Source organism: Dipteris shenzhenensis, chromosome 15, assembly GCF_047967505.1.
Source record: "Dipteris shenzhenensis isolate YYH24624 ecotype China chromosome 15, Dip_SZ_1.0, whole genome shotgun sequence".
NCBI lineage: Eukaryota > Viridiplantae > Streptophyta > Polypodiopsida > Gleicheniales > Dipteridaceae > Dipteris > Dipteris shenzhenensis.
This window is the reverse complement of record NC_141610.1, coordinates 11686834-11709639: the sequence shown is the minus strand read 5'-3', so window position 1 is coordinate 11709639 and position 22806 is coordinate 11686834. Positions and strand designations below refer to the sequence as shown.

Below are 22806 nucleotides of genomic sequence, written 5' to 3'. Positions count from 1 at the left end.
GAGCCAAACCCTATCTCTAATGCACAAGCAACATCTTCAAGCTCTAAATTCTTCCTTGTTGCAAGTAAAGACTCAGCTTCTACCTTAGTTATTTGTGGTCTTCTTTAAGAAGAATAGTTCTCCTTCATTCAACATTATTTTGCTATTCAAAGTCAGTTTGTGCTTCATCACATAAGCCCATTGAGTGATGAATTGAGTAGCATAGACCACTTGGACCACCACCTTTACCTTGCCCTTACCTTCCTTGCCTCTACAAGCATGCCCCATGCCAAGCCATTCCCCTTGGATTGAATGCTAACTCAAGAGATCATTAGGATCGGGTTGCCCCACTGAAAGCTAGTGGCAAGTTCTATGGGAGAATATGATGCACATGGCCTAGGCCTTATATTTTTTGGCCAACTACTAGTTCCTTCCTCAAGTACTCGAGCGTAACCTTTTCCTTCGAGGAGCAGACACCAAGTCCAAGACGCGAGCCGAGGCTGACTTGACTATGGAGTGCAAGTCTCTACAAGACCAACTGGATAGAAAAACTGAAGTCTATGATGAGGTGGCCCAAAGCTACTCCTAGCTATAACAAGCCCATGCCAACAAGCTCAAAACAAACTTTGGCAACCTTGAGTGTGAAGCATATAGACTAAAAGTGCTCGTTATCAAGTCCAAGTGAGATCGTAGCTACTAAAATAATATTCAGCTGCTGCAGCATGCACTAAAGAGCATGCAACAAAAGGTCGACTCTTGACAGCACCAGGTAGCTTGGATCCAGATAGAGGTGCTTGAAAAAGAGAATGCCGGGATACAACAAGCTGCTGCGAACTCAAGGCGGATAATGCATGCCTACAAGACAAATTTGAGTGGTACTCTAGCAACTAGTCTATCTCCTCCAAGCACCTGACGAACACCCCAACAAACTGCCTCGCCGTTGATAGCCCACCAAACCATAATGGCTCGAATGGTCAGGCTGGTGTGTGCAAACTGGTGCAGCTAGACAAACAATTGGGCACCTCAAAGCAAAAAGCAACTGAATGTGGTGGCTCATAGACAAAGGTAGCAGAAGGAATCATTTCCTAGGCATTCTTAATGCCCAATCTAGTAGGCCGCGCAGAATGTAACGAAATGTCTACATAGATGTACTGCAATTTTGGGGATGCTGCTAATTTTGAGGATGCTACAGCACATGTTAAAATTTAGGTGGACACAAGTGATGCAGGCATGCAAGAAAGATTGATTATTGAGGTGCATGGCCATGTAAGTAGTAAGAAGAGCACTCAATAGGACTACATTTAAGACTTCTAAGGAAGAGATTGAGGTGCAAGGCTTGTATGAAAGAAGACAGCGGAGGTGCATGACTTATAGGGAAAGAGTTATCAAGCCACCAAGATTGAATGCAAGTGCAAAAATCATGATGGGAATTGGGCTTACATCTTTGATTTATCTTTGAAATAATGTTATGATCAAGGTTCAACCATTTGATTCTAGATGCTAGTTGGTTGTGTTAGGGCATCACAATGGAGGATGTGGCCAACACAATCTAATTCCAGCCACCATGGTGGAGGATGTGGCCCAAGAGAATCTAATTCTAGCCACCATGGTGGCGAATGTGGGCCATTATGCTATTCTAAATCACACATTGGCATGAATGTGATGATGAATCAAAATCTAGTCAGCCAACATGGTGGCTGCTTGGGTCACTACATTGCTTCAATTTATGCATTACGTGAGAATAGGCATCTAGATAGAGGATTGTACCAGAAAGCATGCAAAGTACTTGAAGGTTTAGCCAATGTATGAGACATGCTCAAAATGATGCTAATAATATGTGGTAAAAAGTAAAATTAAAATTTTTGTAGTTTTTGCTCATGCACTAACCCCTTGGTTTGTCCATCTATTCCATATGCATGTGTGAATCTTCATGCAAATGAGAGGGGTAAATCCATGTTACTAGGAGGTCCTTTATAGACTTTACAATGCAGTGCAAGAATTTTGGGGTAGACCTCTAGCCTCACCACTAGCTTTGGATCTTCTCTTTCCCCTGCCTAAGGTGAAAGAAAATTGACAGTCAAACCTATGAGAAACATCTACTCCCATAAGTCTTTATAGGTTCTTTCCTACCAAGATTAGGTCATATTCATGCACCAATTTGTACACTTCCACTTTTATTTCTTTTCGTGCTTCACTTGATTCTATCACTATTCATATCACTCAAATCGATCCTGATCCATGTAGGTGCATTTTAATATTTTTGAAGGGCGACAATGTCCATCACTTTTCAGTGTATGTTGTTGGGCGTTGCCATCTTGCCGTACAGTTGGAACAAAATTTCACATTTTAGTTTGGCTGTATAAATAAGATGGAGCCCAAGTTAAGCACAAGAAAAGGTAAAACTATCTATTTTAAGCTAGAGGCATGCAAGGGTGCATTTGTCCTCAACAAACTCATTGACAAAGCCTAATTCACGCTTGGATTTGTTTCATGGAGAATTCATTTCTGCCAAAGGCAACTATTGTTGCACGCATCAAGACATTTCCAACGATCTATCGAGATGCCCTAATTATTGATCCATAGGGTAAAAGGGTAATTATCTTCTACTCTTGCAATCAGTCCCATAGCTTTCTCAATTGAGGCTGCTTACATCGATCTCCAATTCATACTTTGGAAAATTGTTGATGTTCTAAATGTGTGCCTCTGTGGGTTTCACAAACTTGATCAACTCCTACAGCAACCAATTATTGTTGCCATTCACGTCAAAAATGAATAAAGTGGCCAAACTATTGACATCATTCAATGGATATCTCATCAATTTTTGGAATTGCTGACCATCACACCAGTGTGCCTAAGCCCCCTGACAATTTTCTCAAAAATACTATTTGCCTTTAGCAAACCCAGCCTCCATCAACTCCTCCTAGTATATTCAATTAGCAAGACAGCAGGGACGAGCAATCGAGGGAGCAAAGCAACGTACACCCTCCTGGTTCCTTCTCAATTTAGCAAACTCTCAGCCTCTTGAGGAAGAAGCTCAAATTATAGAAACCATTGGATCTATAACTCTGTGAAAGCTCTCTTGAACATGGGAGAGAGCTCTACTCATTAACCGTGTGAACACAAGTAGCATGACTTGTCTTCGACGACCAAGGACACCTTGAAAGAGATCATGCATTTTCTAATGCATCCATTGAAGCAACTTCTCTCAGGCTTCTCTAAATTCATCCAAGTGGTTCGCAATGTCGTATTGAGCTTGTCGAAACATCCGTCAAGTTTTGGGGCATTTTTCCCATTGTCATTGAAATTTTCTTCATCTCTTTTAAACCTCCTTTCCAATGTATATGCATCACTCTCATCCAACGACTCTAATGATCAGCACATGTGCTCACTATTGCTCAACTGCTCTAATTGCTCTCTCTCTCTAATAATCATTGAGATGCTCCACGCTAAAAAGAATCTATCACACTAAAGAGAATGTAATTGCATTTTATGAGGTCTAGACTTAGAGAAGGAAAGTTGACTTTTAATGTGGACCCTTTCCTAGAGAAAAGTTGTTTACATGTCATGTATAATGTCAGTGGTGAAGTGAGGGTGCAACTGCAAGCTCATGTCCACTGTATCAAAATCACGGAAAAAATTAGGGGCGAAGTTGGAAGGCTTCTCCAAGTTTTTTGAGCTAATTTTTAGCACCAAAAATACACATGGGCCAATCTTCAGAGCTTTAATAGCCTAAAACTGGTAGAAGGACTGGGCTAAAACTTAACTCTACACAAAAAGAGTTTGCCCATTGACCTTCACTTTCATAACTGAGTTTCTCCCTTAATTTTTACCTTGATCCAAATGGAATCTTTTCTTCTTCAAGATAATTCTTTATGACATAGCTTCAACATTTGATGTTGAAAATTCTTTAACATTCAACATTTGATGTTGAAAATATTTTCTTCTTCGACATTCTTTATGACATAGCTTCAACATTTGATGTTGAAAATTTGATTTCCATCTAATGCTTGGGCAATTATGATTGTAGCCTTACTTGGATGAGACTCTTAGTGGGAGACTATTGCAAAGTGGTGATTCATAGAAGCACACATGATGCAATGGGGATTTTGAGAGATGCTTTGGAGTTTGGTTAGGGATGCCTAACAAAGGCCTTGGCAGTTCAAGGGATTAATGCAATTTTGAGCTAAGTAAGTTGCATTAGTAAGAGCCACCCTAATGCCCATATTGAAGGTCACCAATGTAGAAGCATCGTAGTAGTCATTCACTATTGTATATGGAAGCTCCTTTGCTTGGCACATGGCAAGTTAGAAATCTAATATATCTTTTAAAAAAGCATAAGTGCCTACATTGCTGACATGTGGCAAGCAACACATTCACTAAAAGCAAAGATAGAGTCAATCTCAAGGATTAAACACATGGCAAACCACACACTATGAAATGTTGCACATTGCATGTAGGCAATCTGCATCCTTCTCCACTTCTCTACCCTTCTCATATCTAACATTACGGAGTTTATATGTCTTGACAAATTGATTGCAAACTTTGTGCAACACATCCAATCTCAAAGAAGAGCGAATATGTATTACATAGAAAACATGCTTCAAACTTTTTAACATTGAGCTTGGATTATCACATAGGGACTATTAGTGCATAGACAAAAATCATGAATCATTGCGCTTACTGCAAACACAAGTGTGGTTCAAGATTTGCAATCTATTTGCCAAAAGAGGGGAGAGGAGGCTCTCTAATGAACTGCATGTTTGAGCAACTAAGATCCATAGCTAATAGATGATCCTAAACTCGTGTGGTAAACTTTGATACTATAGACTATTAGAAACAATGTTGGCATTGCATGGCGCAAGTCATGTAGCCTATTTCATATGGGAAAAAGTTGGATTTCTTGAGGTTCTTGACAACTATAGGAAATGAAACTCTATTGCAGGTATACAAAAGGCTTGGACTTTATTAAGAAGGGATGCTATTGATCCTCGTTCTACCAAAACATGCTATGCAAACCAAATAAGCTTGCCCTCAACATCTCTCCCTTTGGAAATCTATCTACAATTTGTGTGCATGTTAATAGAGAAATACAATCCAAATTCCAAGCCAACAATAGCTCTTAAGCTAGTAGCGCTCAATTTTAGCATGACTTTGGAAATTGACACTTTAAAAACAAGATGAATTTCATTCATGTGGCCTTCCCTAGACGGTGAGCGGAAAATGGGGGTGAATTGCAAGCACAGAGAGAGAGAGAGAGAGAGAGGGAGAATTTAATGGGATACTCACATACTCCTCCAATCAATGCATGCCCAAAAAAAGTGAACATAATAATAACTAAATACTTGATTTCCTCTTTGGAGGCCAAACAATTACTAAGGCCTACCCATTGGGAGCAGGCCAAAAATTGCCCAAAGTGCAGCATCACATCACAATAAACATGGTGATATATGTTATGATTTCCGTCAAAACCTCAATCAAGCTTCACGTCAATAATTTTTTTAAGAATCCCATTCTCTATCATCTAACACTGTCGGACAATCTCTAGGTCCTCTTCAAATGGCTTGAGGACACGCTTGAGAGATTCTCTTGCACGGATATGTACCAAGACGTTATTTATGGTAAGGACCATCTCTTTAGTAGAAAACCCGAATGGGAGATGTTGGTTGAGAAAAGCATTACCAATGACCAAATCTACCCCTTGGGATTCCAATTGATAGAAATGCTCTTATCAAAGCACATGACACGAATCTTGTCTGGGCCTCGTCATAAATTCCATGAAGCACTCCCCCCAACATTCCATCATGGTTTCCATTCCAAATTCCATCCCTCGTTCCATCGATGGGACTCTCCTGATAAAAAGTTTATATGGTGCAATTCCATCCATGATTCATTCCTTCCACTCGTTTTCTAGTCTCGGGGCTTGAAAATGCATGCGAGTGAGACTCCTGACGACAGGGGAGATGGATAGGCAAGATTGCATGTCCACGTCACCTAGTTTTTGTGATGTATAAATTGGTCTCGACATCCCATGTAAGAATTATGTCTTGCTTCACATGGTTAATGAGTGCAGCTCCCTCCTGCATTCAAGAGATCTTTCAAAGAGTTATAGATCCAATGGTTTTTATAACTTGAGCTTCTTCCTCAAGAGGCTGAGAGTTTGCTAAATTGAGAAGGAATCGAGAGTGTGTATGTTGTTTCACACCCTCAATTGCTCTTCCTCAGTGTCTTGCTAATTGAATATACCAAGAGCTAATGGAGGCTGGATTTGCTAGAGGTGAACAACTTTTTTTAGAATTGTCAGGTGACTTAAGCGCACTGGTGTGATGGTCAGTGATTCCAAAAATTACTGAAATATCTGACTGAAAGGTGTCAAGAGTTTGATCAACTTTTTCTTGTTTTTGACATGAATGGCAACAATAATTGGTTGCTATAGAAATTGATAAGATTTGTGAAAGCCACAAAAGTACACACATTTAGAACATCAATGATTTTTCGAAGTATGAATTGGAGATCAATTTAAGCAGCCTCATCTGAGAAAGCTATGGGACCAATTACAAGAGTAGAAGATAATTGCACTATGGCTTGACAATTGTAGATCATTGGAAATGTCCCAATGCATGCAACAGAAGTTGCCTTTGGGAGAAATGAATTCTCTATGAAACAAATCCAAGCATGAAGTAGGCTTTGTCATTGAGTTTTCTGAGGACAAATGCACCCTTGCATGCCTCTAGCTTAAAATAGATAGTTTTACCTTTCCTTGTGCTTAACTTGGGGTCCAACTTATTTATACAACCAGACTAAAATGTGAAATTTTGTTCCAACCGTACGGCAAGATGGCAACATCCACAACATCTAGATACACTAAAAGTAATGGACAGTGTCACCCTTTGAAGGTTATGTGTACCATATTATACTATTTGAGCATTTACTGGTTTTTCAATAGAAGGTTATGCAATGTGGCTTTGTCGTTTGCTTATTGAAGCTGTTTGAAGTAGCTTTTTTCAAGTAGCTTTTTGAGGCTCTCTTTTGTCTGTGGTTTTTGACAGAAGAAGAGAAACGAAGGACAATCAATAGCCTTGCAGGGTGAGGCGGGAAGCATTCAAGCTAGTTGAGGAAAGACCAATAGAACTCCTTCCACCCTTCATTAGAAGCATGTCCTTCTTGCCCTTCCCCTTCCTCACCATGGCCATAGCCACAGCCATCTCCATCGCCATTGCCTCCTCCTCCTCCATTTCCATCCCATTCCTTCGACTCGTTGTCTAGTCCCAGGGGCTTGCAAATGTGTGCCAGTGAGATTCATGATGACAGGAGGGCGGCTAGGCAACATTGCCCAAGTAGCAATGAATTGCAAGAAAAGAGGAATGAGAAGAGAGTAGCTCTTTGAGATCCACGTGGCATAACCCTTGAGTGACGAGAGGGAGAGAGAGAGAGAGAGAGAGAGAGAGAGAGAGAGAGAGAGAGAGAGAGAGAGAGAGAGAGATGAGCAATGCTAAGGCTTGACCTAAATCCACTTTGAAATTGTGAGACTATAAACTAAATCTACTAGGTTAACTCCTAGGCAACTCTCTCTCTCCCACCTCAAGACCCGACGGAGTGGGCCTCTAGCCCTCATAGACGTGTAATGCAACTTGAGAAGAATATCTTGTTAAGTTGGACTATGTGTAACATATTATACTATTGGAGCATTTGTTGGTTTTCAAAAGAAGGTGTGGTGAGACATCATATATGATTCCCTCTCTCTCTCTCTCTCTCTCTCTCTCTCTCTCTCTCTCTCTCTCTCTCTCTCTCTCTCTCTCTCTCTCTCTCTCTCTCTCTCTCTCTCTCTCTCTATGTTTTCTATTTGGGTATAGATACATAGATAGATATACATGTATGTATGTATGTATGTATATATATATATATATATATATATATATATAATATTTATATTTATATTTATACATGTATATAGATATATATGTGTGTGTGTGTGTGTACATGGACATAATTAGCGTGTATATATGCATACATTAACATATATAGTTACTTCAACTTATAAACTTTATGCATACATTTAAGAAAACACATCATTCACTACTTCCTTATCGAGCTTATTGACATAGACATGTATTCATATGTGTGTGTGTGTGCGCACGCACGTGCACATCTCGTCTGCGTTTGCCCCTTGCATTCCATGAATTGTACTGTGCATCTCTCTTTATTCTTATGTATTCAAAGAACACTGCATAAAGAGGTTGGAGTTTGATTTTTTTTTTGAATAGAAATTATATCAAAAGCAAGCAAGGGTGAGGATGCCATCCTTATTGACTCTTGGGTTCCTGCCATGCAGGGCTTTGCACTGTGCAACATCAAAGGAGCATGGATTGCATTGATAAAGCTCGCTATGATTGCACTCTACATGTAGGAAGCACCATATAAGTTTTTCGTTAACAAAGTCCCATCGATGGAACGAGGGATGGATTTTGGAATGGAAACCATGATGGAATGTTGGAGGGAGTGCTTCACAGAATTGCTAATGAGACCCAGACAAGATTCATGTGAGGTGAGTTGACAAGAGCATTGATGGGAGAGAATGCAGTTCTTAAAAATTTAATTAACGTGAAGCTTGACTAAGGTTTTGAAGGATATCTCAACATATGTCACCATGTAAGCGCCAATTTCCAAAGTCATCTTGCAATTGAGTGCTACTAGCTTAAGAGCTATCATTGGCTTGAAATTTGGATTGTGGCATAGATGTTTCCATAGTTTTTGAGACTCCTACAAGGCATTTGCAGGTCAACGATATCTTGTGCAATAGCTCCACACTCTTGACAACTCTCCCTCCCATCCTCTCTACACTCTATTCAACCAATTTCACTCCGTCTTCTTAATCCCAACACACAACATGCCTTTTCATTTTCTATATGCAAGCTTACCTAACATGGTTGCCTTTATCAACAAACCTCAGAGCTCTCCGTTGCGCGAATGATATAGCCCACAGGTCATCCCTTACTACTTCATGTGGTGGCAAAAGCTCAGTAAGGATCTACTTTTTTCCCCTCTCTTAACATGCACATGAATGTGGTCACAAAAGCTCAGTAAGCATCTACTTTTTCTCATGACTATTCATTTGCATTCCTCTCTTAACATGCACACGAATCGTAAATGGATCTCCCCCAAGGTAGAAATGTTGAGGGCAAGCTTATGATGGTTTGGTAGGATGTTTTGGTAGAACAAGAATCAATAACATCCAAACAGCTTTGTCCCCTTCTCAACGAATCGAAGCCTTTTGTATACCTTCATTAGAGTTTAATTTCCTATAGCTATCAAGAACCTCAAGAAATCCAACTTTTTTGTATATGAAATAAGCTATTTGACTTGCACGTGCATGCACACACACACACACACACACCAACACACACACATGCACACATATGTATATATGTTTACTTATCTATGTCAATAAGCTCAATAAGGGAGTAGTGAATGACATGCCGTATTAAATGTAGGAGTAAAGTTTATAAGTTGAAGTAACTAAATATGTTAATGTCTGCATATATATGTGCTAATTATCTCCATGTACACACACACATGTATAAATATAAATATAAATATATATATATATGTGTGTGTGTGTGTGTATGTATGTATACCCAAATGGGAGAGAGAGAGAGAGAGAGAGAGTTGAGAAATGCTAAGGTTTTACCTAGATCCACTTTGAAAGTCATTTAAACATCATTGAAATAGTGAGATTTATAAATAAAAACTATTGTTTTATTCCTAGGTGACCTAAGATCCCACCTTGAGACCCGACGAAGCGGGTCTTTAACCTATCCTAGACGGATAATGCAACTTGAGAAGAAGATCTTGTCAAGTTGCACTATGTGTAGCATATTATACTCTTGGAGCATTTGTTGGTTTTCAATAGAAGGCTCAGTGAGACATCATTCTCATTCTCACTCTCTCTCTCTCTCTCTCTCTCTCTCTCTCTCTCTCTCTCATCTACTGATTTGGAGTGTAAGATTTCAGGGAGAGGAGAGAACATATATTTGCTATCAAAGCTAACCTTCCTTAGTCCTGCTAGATGCTTCTTGGATCAGAAAGTGAGTTTGGTAGACAGTGTTTAGGTGGTTCTTCCCAATTTGGAGTTCCATGTCGTATCAATGCACGGGTGTCCAAGTGTTTTGTCACTATAGAGGCATGAATTGTTAGACCTGACCTATCGCCCAGTTTTCATGTCAGGAAATTTTTACCCACATCGTTGGAATGATGCACCCTATTTCTATATGCATGAATCGTCCTTTCGCCCCATTAACCAACCCATCCGCGATGTCTAAATTACCGGTGCATACTTCGACAATGGACTCTGCTTTAAGTTGTAGCCACCGCTAGTGCAAGGCGCCAGTCAACCAGGCATCCTACAATATCTTGATTCCCTTGCTGCATGTGCCGTATTGCCTAAAAATTGTGATTATGTGTTATGGTGGTGGGAGGATCCAGACAACCTCAATGTTGTGTGCATCCTTTGCTACATTTGTGTAGAACAGGTGCACGACATCTTCCTTTTGTGGAGGTTCTCTTTTGAAGGTCTTGTTCAAGTATTCAAGATCTATGTCGCTATGTTTGCAGATCCATATCTTGTTAAGTATTTGAAGGAAAATAGTATCCGATTGGCGCATGGGCTCTTGCAAGTCGTAACATTGTGTGTGGTCTCAACCATTAGACACTAGATGTGGTAGTCAGCTTTGTTGCAAAAATCCACTTTCTTGTGTAGGGCTTGCTTAGTAGAGGTCCGTGCAGAACAGGTTGTCCACGCCACCAAAGGGCTCACTATGGTTGTGCTTAATTTCGTCCACGCGCATGTCTATCGCAATGAAAGTGTTTTTCCCCACTAATGAAACCTTGTTTATTACAACCAGCTCCAAGTTTCTGTATTGTGCTAAAAGTTATTGCAGCTTTTCAGTAGATAGTGGAGTGTATTGGGATGTTAAGGAGTGGGAGGTGTAGTGTTGAGTGTATGGTTGTCCCTTCAATGTTGGAAGTTGCCTTTCCTATGTAGGCCAGCAGTAGTACTCTTAAAGCTCTCGCATCGCTTGGTTCCTTGTGTGAGTAGCACTGTAGCAATGCCTACACCAAGGTGAGCAACACAAATGTCTTCTTGTGCATGTGTTTCCAAACATGTTTAGCTTCACCCTATGGCTCTTCTGTTTCTTGAGGAGGATATCCTCTAAGATGGCGTATTGGCCTTTGTTCAATGAGCGGAGGCATGCATAGTATTGCTCGTTGTCAAGGAGGTCACATGCTTGTACTTTGTTGTTTGTATCCCCACATGAGCACGCTTTGCCTTAGATGTCGAGTTGCAGGTCGTACTGATATGGTCTATTTTCACCCAATGTGCTATCGCTTATGCTGCTACATGCGCTAGTTGTGGTTTGGGACGTCGTTGCTTAGGGTACCCGATTTGTAAACTTGCTATTGTTGGAGGCTATGATGGCCATGTTTCGGGCATGCATGTCATGTCATGTTGCTCATTATTTGGTTAGGCAATGCTCTTGTTTTTAAAAGGGCAAGTACAAGAGGCATTGCTATCAGAAATGGTTCTCCGAGTCTTTCAGCTTGCTATAATTGTTGAACCTGATGACCATTGGCTTCTTTCTTTTCTTACATGTTTTGAATGTGGAGTTGTACTCACTTGCGAATGTTGCCAAGCATAGGTGCTTGAGGTTGAGCTCTCACCGCTTATACTTTTGTACAATGTCATCAAAGAAGATATCCTCACTGTCAGGCTCCATTTTCTCTTCTCTTTAGTAGTAGTGTTCGATCCTCGTCAATGTTTGTATTTATGTATATGAATTCATGTGCGCTGCTTGTTAACGGCATCATCATAGGTTGTGATAGTATCTATGTATATGAATTCACCGTGTTGTTTGTGTTGATTTTATTGGCATCAATTTCATTGTCAAGGGCTTCTTCTCTTGCAGCTTGGCAGCACGCCATGATGTATTCCATACACTTTTGGTTCAATGTGACATGGTTGGCCTTGTATAGTGGAGTGTCAAGGGTTCATCCAGTGCTTTCATTGTCAGGGTTGGTCACACAAGGTTGCTTGTGTAGTGGTGGTTGTACTCTAATTTTTGCTTGATTGCCACTATCAGTAGCATTGTCATCGAGGAACCTGGACAAAGTGGTTTGCGCCCTATCCAAGTTTGCGAAGACATTTATGAAACTACCATGCAACCCAAATTGCTCACTGTACGTCAACTCTTTGATTTGTGCAAAGGGTATCCGAACGGAAAGTAAGAGTGCATCAATGTCTCGCAATGCTTGAGTCAATTGCAAAGGTCAACATTGGCATGCTTTCATTCTTGCATGAGAATGTTGGGATTGCCCCCTTTCTTGCCCAGCCTACGCATGCTCAACACAAACCCACTTTGTCATCTTCAAGCTCCCTTGACAGTGCATTGTTTTGGTCTAAGAACTCGCCTACTTGCTTACTTATGCATTGCAATTTCCTTGCAAAAGTCAAGGTGCCACAGCAAGTGCATGCAAAGCTCGGCGTGTCTTCAATCTTCATGTAGTATAGCTCTTTTGTGTTGCGAGTGGAGCTTCCAAATTTCCTCTTTTTATGTGGTGCTAAGTGTCTTGCATCAAGCGCCGGTGTTCTAAAATTCGCTTACACATGTTCGTGGTTTGCTGTGTTTGGCGCTTCGTCTTGGATTTGAAAAGAATGTGGGCTCCCTTTGTTGGCAACTACAACGATGGAGCATTGCATCCTATAAATTTTCACTGTGATAGCCTCTGGTGTGTATGCCTTATTTGGTTGGCCCATGAGATATGCCTACGTGATTTCCCTTGCATTATGGTTCTTCATTTTGAACCAGAATGTAGACCCACTAGTTTGCATCACCTACCTCCAAAAAGCACAAACATACAACAATATTTTAAAAGTGATGTGCCACTCTATTTCCACAAATCATAAAGAACTTCCAAGACCATGGCCTACACTTTCATTTCCGTCATCATACCATGGTTGTAGGCAAGTAGTGGAGGAGCATATCTACCAACAATAGTGTGCACATCGTCCCATGCATTGTTGAATGATTGCTTGGAACGTCTCGCCAAAATTACATGCACTACAATAGTGCTACTACGGTTTGATGGTATACATTTGCAACACATGTTTGCTAAGCATGCCAAGCCCTCTACTCAAACAATGTATTTGCTGCTAGATGAGTTTGCACAACCACATGAGCTAAAGCCAATGCTAAAACTGCCCATACGTCGACAATACGTTAAGTGGTGCAAGCAAGACGAGGAGGAGTTGATGGAATGTACCTTGAGGGATCACTTCACTGATTCTGAAAGGACCATCGTACCTTAGTTTGAACTTCCCTGGCCATAGTCCTAGTTTAGAGTTGTACATCAATACCGAGTCATCCTTTTGGAATATTTTAAACTTAATATTCCAATTGAGCCAGGCTTGTCTTCTTTTTTGAATGGCCTTGGAAATAACAGAGCTCTGTATCTTGTCCTCATCCAACTTGAGCAATCGCTCAATGCGGTGATGCAGTGAATCTTCTAGGGATAATCTATTTTTGACAGCAATTCTAAGGCTCCCAACGATAAACTCCATTGGCACAATAGCCTCAGTCCCATAGACTAGTTTGAATGGCATCATCCAAGTGGTGACTTTGAATGCTGTGCAGAAGGCCCATCAAGCATTTGGTCCTAGTTTGTCGGATTGTTTGAAATCGTTCTATTGTAAATCTTGTAAGGACTCTCTACCTGGCCATTTTCCTGAGGGTAGTACATCGTAGATTTCTTGTGAACCCGCGGTAACTACATGCTCTAGTTTTAGGTTCACAACACACTGTCCATACCACACTCACGCTTTCATGCTTTCCTGCTTGGCCATCGGCCCTAAAGCAGATGCCACCTTCTACCTTGTACATAAAAAAAATAACACGTAGCTCTTTTTTGTGAATATTATAATAAAGTTACACTTTGCCATTTCATTTTCTACATTTTCGTGGTCACACATGCACGTACACACCACAATACATACTTAGCAACATGGACAATGTATCGAGCATGTAGGAAGAAATGCACAATTTTGACATGTCGATAAGTAAGCGCTTTGAAGAATAATTTTCTATCAGACCTACACAACAACCCACTAGGCAATCCAGTAGACGATTTTTGATTGAAACCATATGCTGGACCTTATCCAACCACAATGCTTGTCAATATAGTGCAATCCCATAGCTTTGAAATAGAGTGGACATCAACATGTTTGAAGTTTATTGCCATCCTAGAATCAAGCTCACCCTGCAGGAGCTCAATGGGGCAGTCCGGCTAGCTCATGCGGTCTGTAGACCAATCCGACGAAGTTCCTCCAATGCAAACCCAACAACGAATGAGCACAATGAATGAACTGGTGATGGGTAACTTTGTTTCACTGACTTCGTTGGCCGATACTTTTTGAATCAAACAAGGTTAAATGGGTGATGTTCACGAGATTTCGCTGCAGAAGCTCAAATTTCTCGTTGTTTCCTTACTCTCAATCAAGGATAGCAAATTGCTTCCATTTACATTCAAGATTCAAATACCCAATGGTTTTAAGAGTGTCCAGTACCATGGGCGATTCCATGATCATGTTCTATGTAGTATCAAAGAAAAGTCTGTCATAGATCTGGAGCTCAGGCTTTCGTTGCCAAGCGTGTACAAGTAGGCACCGAGCGATACACACCGCTATATAGAGCATGAAGGCCCTCACAACACAACCCAGTGCTACGCCACAACCTCAGCCAGCAGGCTTGCAAAATGAAAACACGTCTCTATTTGGGTTGTGATTTCTACTTGTTTTGCTGACATGGAAAGTCATTGTTTCATCTACAACACTTTGTATCTTATTGACGTAACAACACAGGAACTCAAAACTGTTAGTGCAATGCACAGAGGCTGGACACTGACAGAGAAGGCGCAAGTGATAGAAACAGATGCAAGAGGGTAGAACCCACATGCACCATGTAACAAACAAGGTCGACCTAGAACCAATGCAACACGAAGATGATCATACCAAAGTAGAACCTGAGTATATATGTTGCAAGTGGCCTTTACAAAGTTATTGTATCTACATCGACCTCTAAGCAGCTAAAACCTCGAGAGGTGCAGAGGTACTGGATTTCAAGGTAGCTCTAGAGTATAGTATGATCGAGTGCCAAACTCTATGTGCATGCATCTTCTACATTTGATCTGCCCACAATGAACTTGCATAATAGCCACAAAATTCCATCAACAAGTTGAGCAACGCGATTGGAAATCCGGATTGTTGGCCGATCAGAATTTGATTTTTGCCCGAGGAATTTGTGAATACGAAGGCCAATAGATTAGAGATGCAAATACATGAACAGAAGCACACAGAAGCTTCAAATGTTAAATGACGCCTCCCTTGTACCTTCACACTTTGAAGTAGCTTCATTGTTGAAGTATTTGAAGTCCTCACCACTAGCCCTAGAAAATTATGTCCTGAATAGCAACGACTCAAGCGTAAGCACCGAAGCAAACCCAAGAAAACGAAAGCAAGTTATCAATATCAGTCACTTGCTTTGAAAGCAGAGCTCTCCATATCCATGGAATCGTTGGATGCACCCATCACAAGTAATTTGCAAGCCATAAGAAGACAACGGGCACCAGAAGGAGGGACGATCTCACACCTAGCACTGTAATGCACTCTCTCCACTCTTCTTTACAAAAACGAAGCATGTAATGCACATACCTTTGTGATTCATGAACGAGGGGAGGCGTGACACCACCACCAGATACCCATCTCTCGCTCGCACCACAGGTCCCCATACCTTGCTCGCATGGATCTAAATTTCATGCGCCACATCGAAGGAGACCGCTATTCCTTAGGTCAACCTGCATGCTTTCACAGTATGGTGCAGACATAGTTCACGATAGCCCACATGCCCGCGTCACTGTCCACCGGAAAAGAAGTGACACTTCCCACCGATCAAAAATCAGTTGCACAAAAGTACGCCAAAATATAATTTTTTTTGATTTCCCAAAACCCAAAGCCTTCCAAAAACTCTACTCATAGACTGTGTGAAGCAAGACGAACTCTTATATGGGAACTGGGATATCGAGACATAACAAAAACTAGGTGACGTGGGAATATCGGACGGTGGATGTGTGCTCCCGCCACTTTTTTCAATCTGGCATCAGCCTCTGCCTTGCTCTCGGTTGTTGTTTGCTTTGTAGGTAGGTATCATCGCCATCGCCGGAGATCTTCTTCAGAGCAAGCCAACCACAAAGATCACGCGCCGGGACCCTGGAGCTCGTTCGCAGGCACATTTCCCAAGACTCCGCCTTTCGGAGGTAGCCTCCATTCCTGCACGTTTGTTGTGTTCTCGGGCTTCCATCATCTCTCGTACTGTTGCTGCTACTTAGGGCATTTCCGTTTTCATGCCTGCGAGGAGAAAGTGGCCTTTGGTTTTGTCTCTTGATACAAAGAGGGAGTTTGTTTAGCTACTCAATCCCTAATTTCTATTCAGCAACGCTAGGCGATAGAAGCTGCATCAGGTTCTTCAAGGCTTCCTCATTATGAAACACGGTGATGAAATGCTTTGCGGAATGCATTGGCATAGACGTGCGCCTGTTCAGTGTTAAATTCACTTGTTAACGGCGACATTTAGAAACAGAGGATTATGATGTATGCTGCCGAGGATCATCTGTTGTTACGTGACAAAATTTGGTTCCTTGTGGGGCTGCTTTTGCGAAATGGACAATCTTGTACGCCATACGAGCTCTTGGATCAGTGTCATTTATTTAGTTTCACATCATGGGAAATTGAATCACTGTGTAAGCTTCCATTTTCCCCACTCAGTCTTAGCGAGTGTGGACTAGTGACGTTTTCCCACAGCTTTTTCCACTTTTTTGACGGAATCAAAGAGACGTATGCAACGCCTTCCATGGCTTTTGTTTGGCAAGATCTTCCTTTGCCGACTCTTCTAAGCACTTATGTTAATGGAAAGCTTCTTTACAAATCTCCCATGGCTATTTCACATACACGTTATCTGCTAGGGCCGACTGAGTCGGTCTCGAATGGATGTTATGCTGCTCCAAACTCTTACAATTCGAAGAGAAATCATTCTTCCCTTTGTACAATTTCAGAAATTCAAACGCTTGCCTCCGGGGACGTTGACCTTCTTACGTCTTGTATTACTCTTCAGTCAGAATCTTCAACGGGCAAAGGCAAGCCTTTATCCAACAAGAAGTTTGCCAAATATTACACTAGGAAGAGACATAGAGAAGACACGCTATCCTCATTCAGTAAAAGGCAAAACATCTCAGTCAAAACTGAAAGTTTGGCTCCCCAAGAAGCTGGACCAATGCCAGCTGCAGTTTTGTGTCATGAGACAGAAGCAGCAACAGGAAAAGACTTATCTGCAACCAAACTTATTTTTATAAGTAATGACGGTAGAGAGGTTCCCTCAGAGAAAGCGGCAAGAGATGGGGCGTTGATTGATCACGATGCTGCAATTACAGAGGCTATAAAATGGTCTCTTCAGGAGATACGCGAGAATACCATCCTCGAGCAGAGTGGCGAGGAGGACGCTGCAGAAATAGAAGAACATGCAAGGAGCGCCACTGGTTCGTTAACTGGAAGAATGGAAAATGGAGGAAAAGGAAAACTATTTGGAAGTACTTGTTCCGTCGGGGGAACAATAAACCAGGGTGAGTGTTGTGATGACGAGGTTCAAGGTGCTGGGCTGGATGGCCTTGCTGTCACCAGCAGAGAAGCCACTGCCTGTTTTCCTAATCAGTCATGCGTTGGGATGGACATTGAAAAGGAGTGCAGGCGGGTGGATTTCCTAGCCTCAGAGATGAACAAAGCTAGCGAACATAACGTGGCAACTGTTGGCAGTGCTGGCCCCTCGGCCCTTAAAGTGGCAAAACCAAGGGGAAAGAATAAAACCTGTGCAAAGCAGAAAGCAGAGAATTCTAAGCAAACTAATAGGTTGGTTAAAACTACTAAATTGAACGAGGCCGCAGCAGGGGCTATCGCTGCACCTTCAGTGGCTGATGCCATGCCTGTATCTGTTGCTGAGGCACAAACATGCTTGAAAGAGGTACTTAGTAGGTCTTGCTCCCTTGCGCTTGAGTCAGTTGAGTTCAATATTTTTGGAGTGTTGCCTTACAAGCTTACACTTTTCCTAGGCACTATAGAAGTCTGTCTTAAGTAATTGCTTCAACCTGGTGCTTATATGTCATTGGCATTTGATTCTACCTCAACTAAAAGTTTAAATGATTGCTAGATTGGAGAACTTCGATGCTGTATGGTGTAAACATACTGTACACGTTCTATCAAAGTTATGTTTATTTTGTCTCACTTTTAAATGTCTACTATTGCATGTTCCTGCAGCCGATTGAAGGGAAGGTTCCCTCCTTTGAAGGTTATGCTGTGGAAGCTGTGGAAGGGTCAGGTTTGTATGCAGACTCTACTATTTTCCTTTGGTTTTGGCGTGATCTTTTACTGCATGTTCATCTTGTGCATGCATTACTGTTGGACATTTGTTCCTGGATTTGCAGGTGGCTATGGTACAGTGTACAAAGCTGTCAGGAAAAGTGATGGAATGGTTTTTGCTATCAAGTGTGGGTGGTACTCTGTTGTATCCAAATGCTGACATATTGTCTTTTTATTTAACCGTTTATTCTGCACAGTTATTATTGACGTTCTGTACACACTGCTGTATATTGCAGATCCCTTCGAGAAAACCTCTGCCACATATGTTTCCAATGAGATCAAGGTGCTTGAAAAATATGGGTGAGTTCATTTATGATGAATACTAGGTCTGTACAAGGCTTTAGTGTCTCTAAGTCTCAAAGGGGAATCCCAACATATGTATGTCACGCTTTCAAACTCAGGATTTTAGTTTTTCTGATTTGTTTCGGCGGTCTTCAAATGCCATGCTTGCCAGAGGTCGATGCTCAATTCCTCGATGTATTAAGGTAATCGAGGAGTTGGGACGACAGTGTCTTGTTCTAGATTATATCGAGCACGAGAAGCCAGAGGTAGTTGATTCTTTTGATTATTTTAAAGTACTTTCTCTTGCTCCATGCATGCTTTATTGCTATAACTCAAGCGCATCTGTGACTTTGCAGATCTTGAAGAAGGAAATATCTATTCCAGAGCTACAGTGGTATGGTTATACTCTCTTCAAAGCACTTACGTACCTGCACCAGAAGGTATTGATATTCAAACAGATTGCATTTTGTGTTTGCATTTGGCTCTTACTGTTTTCACAGGGAGAAGAATATTAAAGTGATACTGTTTGCGGAAATGCTCGTCTCATGTGCAGGGGGTAATACATAGGGATGTGAAGCCAGGGAACTTTCTTTTCTCACGCCAGAGGAAATGTGGCTCTCTTGTGGATTACAATCTTGCTAAGGTGAGCTTTTCCTGGGTTTCAACTTTAGCAAGCTTGTTCCTCGCTTGGTTCCTTTGTCGTCACTGATAGTAGAGATGTTGTAGAGGGTCCATGTATTATTTCTGATGATTGTAAGAGGATAGTTAAACCTTTTCAAATCTCCTGGGAAAAATAGCAGGCTCTTCTGCCTTAGACTGTGGGGTATTGAGAGCTTGGTGCGTAGCTCAAAACAAAGGGCCTACATGTGTAAGCAGCCTAATCACAAACCTAAGTAATGCTAACTAACTGTTAGCGCCCTCTCAATAAAAGCCAAATCAAAAGTTATTTTGGATGTCGATCATTTGCCTAGTATGTTATTTAAAAAAAAAAAGGATAGACGGGGATAGACAAATACTGCTTTTTGTATATGCTTATTATGCTCCATTGCAAGAATACAGCTCTGATAGGAGGGCTTTTTTTGAGAATTCCACTGCTTGATAATCATTAATGCAAGATATCTTTGATTTAAGGGGATTATGCAGGAATTGTGTGGTAACATAGCTTATGCATTCTCTTTATGGGACATACTAAGGCTTAAGTAAATAAATTTCTCTTCCTGCACTAGTAAGGTGGGTCCACCCAGTATTACATGCTTGCTATCATTTTTCAAAGCCCACTGCATGTAGGGCGGGCAATCAAACCTAAAGAGAATACTCATTTACCTATTTGGCAAACATTTTGTACTATACTACAAATTAGGGATGCAATACGTTGCATGAAAGAGGAAGCCTAACATTGTTTATAGGCATAGGAGGGGCACCAAAGGTCAGATATTTCAGGGGGAAAGAGAGATAGAGGGGCAAGGAAAAGGTTGGGGGAAGAGGAGACATTAGGTCACACTGAGAAGGACAGACTCCAAGGCCCAATACTTGACACTTTGAGACCCAGTGCTAAGGCCGCCTTGTGCACTACAGAGGAAGATACAATGGTTATGATTCCATGTATATCATCTATGGATTTGGCAATCAAGAAGTTCAAGTAGATTGGGAAGAATTGTGTGAAGGTCTCACATTGAAGTTTTGGTTAAGTCATCATCGTTGTCTCCTTGAAGCTCCCTCACCTACGAAGGATACCATGCCCTAATGTTTGATGTTTCTTGGCTTGTGGGACTAGCTATATCAGTTATACTAGATATGGAGGAGCCCAAGGTGGTTAGTAATACTAGCTATATCAATAATACTAGATATGTAGGAGCTCAAGATTATTGAGAAGTTCAGCCATAATAGACCTTGTTACATAGGCTCAAGAGAGGTACCGACAAGTTCTAGAGATTGTATGATGCCAAGTTCTAGCATTGAGGCTTGTGTGAGATATCATGGACATACATATTACCTTCACGTTTTTACAAATTTTGCAAAGCATTATGCTCCACATACAAATATAATATGCATATCTAAAAGACTATTGTGAAGAGAAGATGCAACGTTAGGTAGCCTTCTTGCACTAGAAGTCTTCTTGTGTGTTCATTAGTTGCCATGTATATATTTCAAATGACAATAAACTGGCTTCAATCGTACCTACGTTTTACCTTCAGCAAAAGGGGGTATCTTGAGCAACTTGCTGGTCTTATAGGCCAAGTCAAGGATAGCACATGTTGCACGTAGGCACCAACATCCACCTAGGCAGCTACGCAGGTGCCAAATGGGGGGGGGAAGGCTTATTAATGTTGCACAATGTCCAAAAATCCTATGAGACCAAGAGAAACTGAAATTAACAAGAGAGTATGCCCATTGCCCCCCCCGTCCCCCCTCCCCTCCCCTCAATGGGGGAAACTAGAGGTGTGTATCACACCTCCAAGAAACTACTACAAGAACAGTTGTAGAGTTGTGGTATCTTTGGAACATATACAAGATTCGTTGTTGTGTCCTTGACTCCTCTTTGTTGTGTGTACTTGTGGGTGGTGCGAGGGGGTTGACGTTAAGATGCCACAATGACAATACCTCGAATGGGACAAATGCTCATAGGGCATGTGTTTGGAGTCATGTTGACTTGTCGTGTCTAGAAGTTTGGTTTGTGGTGTGCTTTGGTTCATCAACAACTCTACCCATGTCTACGTATCCTTGGGTGAAAAGGCATTGATATTTCCCGGATCTTTTAGTGTCTAGGACATTGCATTGGAACATGTTCCTTTGTCTCCACCTCTTGTGTATCACAGAGAGTACAAAGTCTTAGATTTCTTATGTCGTGCGGCTGTAATCTCACGTCCTACCTTAGTTTGGACTTTGTGGGATGAAGTCATGAGTTGGCCCATAGTAATTTGTATTGCATGGGAAAGGTGAATTTGTAGGTACTTTGGTCAAGATGGCTGTCCTCAGAAAATGCTCTTTGTAGAAGGCCCTCTTCGTTGCATGTGGGTGTGGAGGAATACCTATGTCTTATGAGTGTATACTTGCCATAGATCGTCCCTATTGATCTGATGAATCTCTTGTTTTGTCAAGTGCAAGAAGGGGCATCTTGTGAATATTGATATGGTGGTAAGTGGTCAATAGACATGCTTTGTGATTGGAACAATGTAAAGATTGTGTGTACCAGTACTGCTCATCTCCCTCGGCCACAAGTTGCATAAATAGAGAGGGCCAACCATGGTAAGCTTTGCTGACTTACGTTTGCCCATCTAAACTGTATGACCTAGTCCAGATGGAAAATGATCTAGAAAGAGGCATGTGTGGCAAGGTCTTGCTAAACACTGCTAGGATAGTGTCGTGTGTGGAGTACATCTCTTCTCCCAGATCTTGCGAGATAGCATCATGACTCATAGCCTCTCAAAACCAATTCACTTTCTTGAGGTCTATTGCCTAGAAAGCACTCGCACATAGGATTGCTGGTCAATTAGGGAATCAAAGAAAAGTATTCTCATGTACACGTGCTAGAATTGTGTCTAGAAACATTGTCTCTCCGATCTTGACAATGAGGCGTGTCCTCTAGTCAACCATGCTTGTGTTGTAAGCCATTCTCCAACTCATTAGGTGAGTGTCCGCTTTGAACTTATGCATTGTGAGTTTGTCCTTGACATCCTTGTCTGCATAGTTCCTGTTTGTGTAACCTTCAAAAGTGCGGGCATTATCACGCTTGAGGTTGACATAATCGGAGAAAGACATCTCAAGTTTGATGGTCTCAGGTAGGGCCTTATACGAACGCAAGTAATTTGACAGCATCTCATCAAAAGTGGCCTGCTACCCACCACTAACCCCTTCCTGCGTAGTAGTTGTTGCCATCTGATGCACTGCTTGCGTTTGGCTGTATGCGCTCCTAGCTAAGGTGCATTTGGTAGGTAGCGACAGGTGCATGAACCCTTGGTTGGGTCTCTTTGCCAAATGTATCTCTCCGAAATGATGGCATGCCAAAGGGCTGAGAAGAGGACTGACCTCTCTCCCAG

General features: G+C 41.6%; 1 protein-coding gene across 1 annotated transcript in view; it reads left to right on the top strand.

Moving 5' to 3' along the window:
• Window positions 1–16149: 16149 nt before the first annotated feature.
• The window catches only part of LOC147893363 (Protein kinase superfamily protein), a 38320-nt gene continuing 31663 nt past the window's right edge, over window positions 16150–22806 (top strand). The window contains exons 1-8 of the mRNA XM_087386457.1: window positions 16150–16338; window positions 17134–18092; window positions 18386–18446; window positions 18553–18615; window positions 18724–18787; window positions 18942–19035; window positions 19126–19209; window positions 19323–19412. Coding sequence (XP_087242583.1) covers window positions 17352–18092; window positions 18386–18446; window positions 18553–18615; window positions 18724–18787; window positions 18942–19035; window positions 19126–19209; window positions 19323–19412 — 1197 coding nt within the window. The 5' untranslated portion in view covers window positions 16150–16338; window positions 17134–17351. The remainder of the gene's footprint in view (window positions 16339–17133; window positions 18093–18385; window positions 18447–18552; window positions 18616–18723; window positions 18788–18941; window positions 19036–19125; window positions 19210–19322; window positions 19413–22806) is intronic.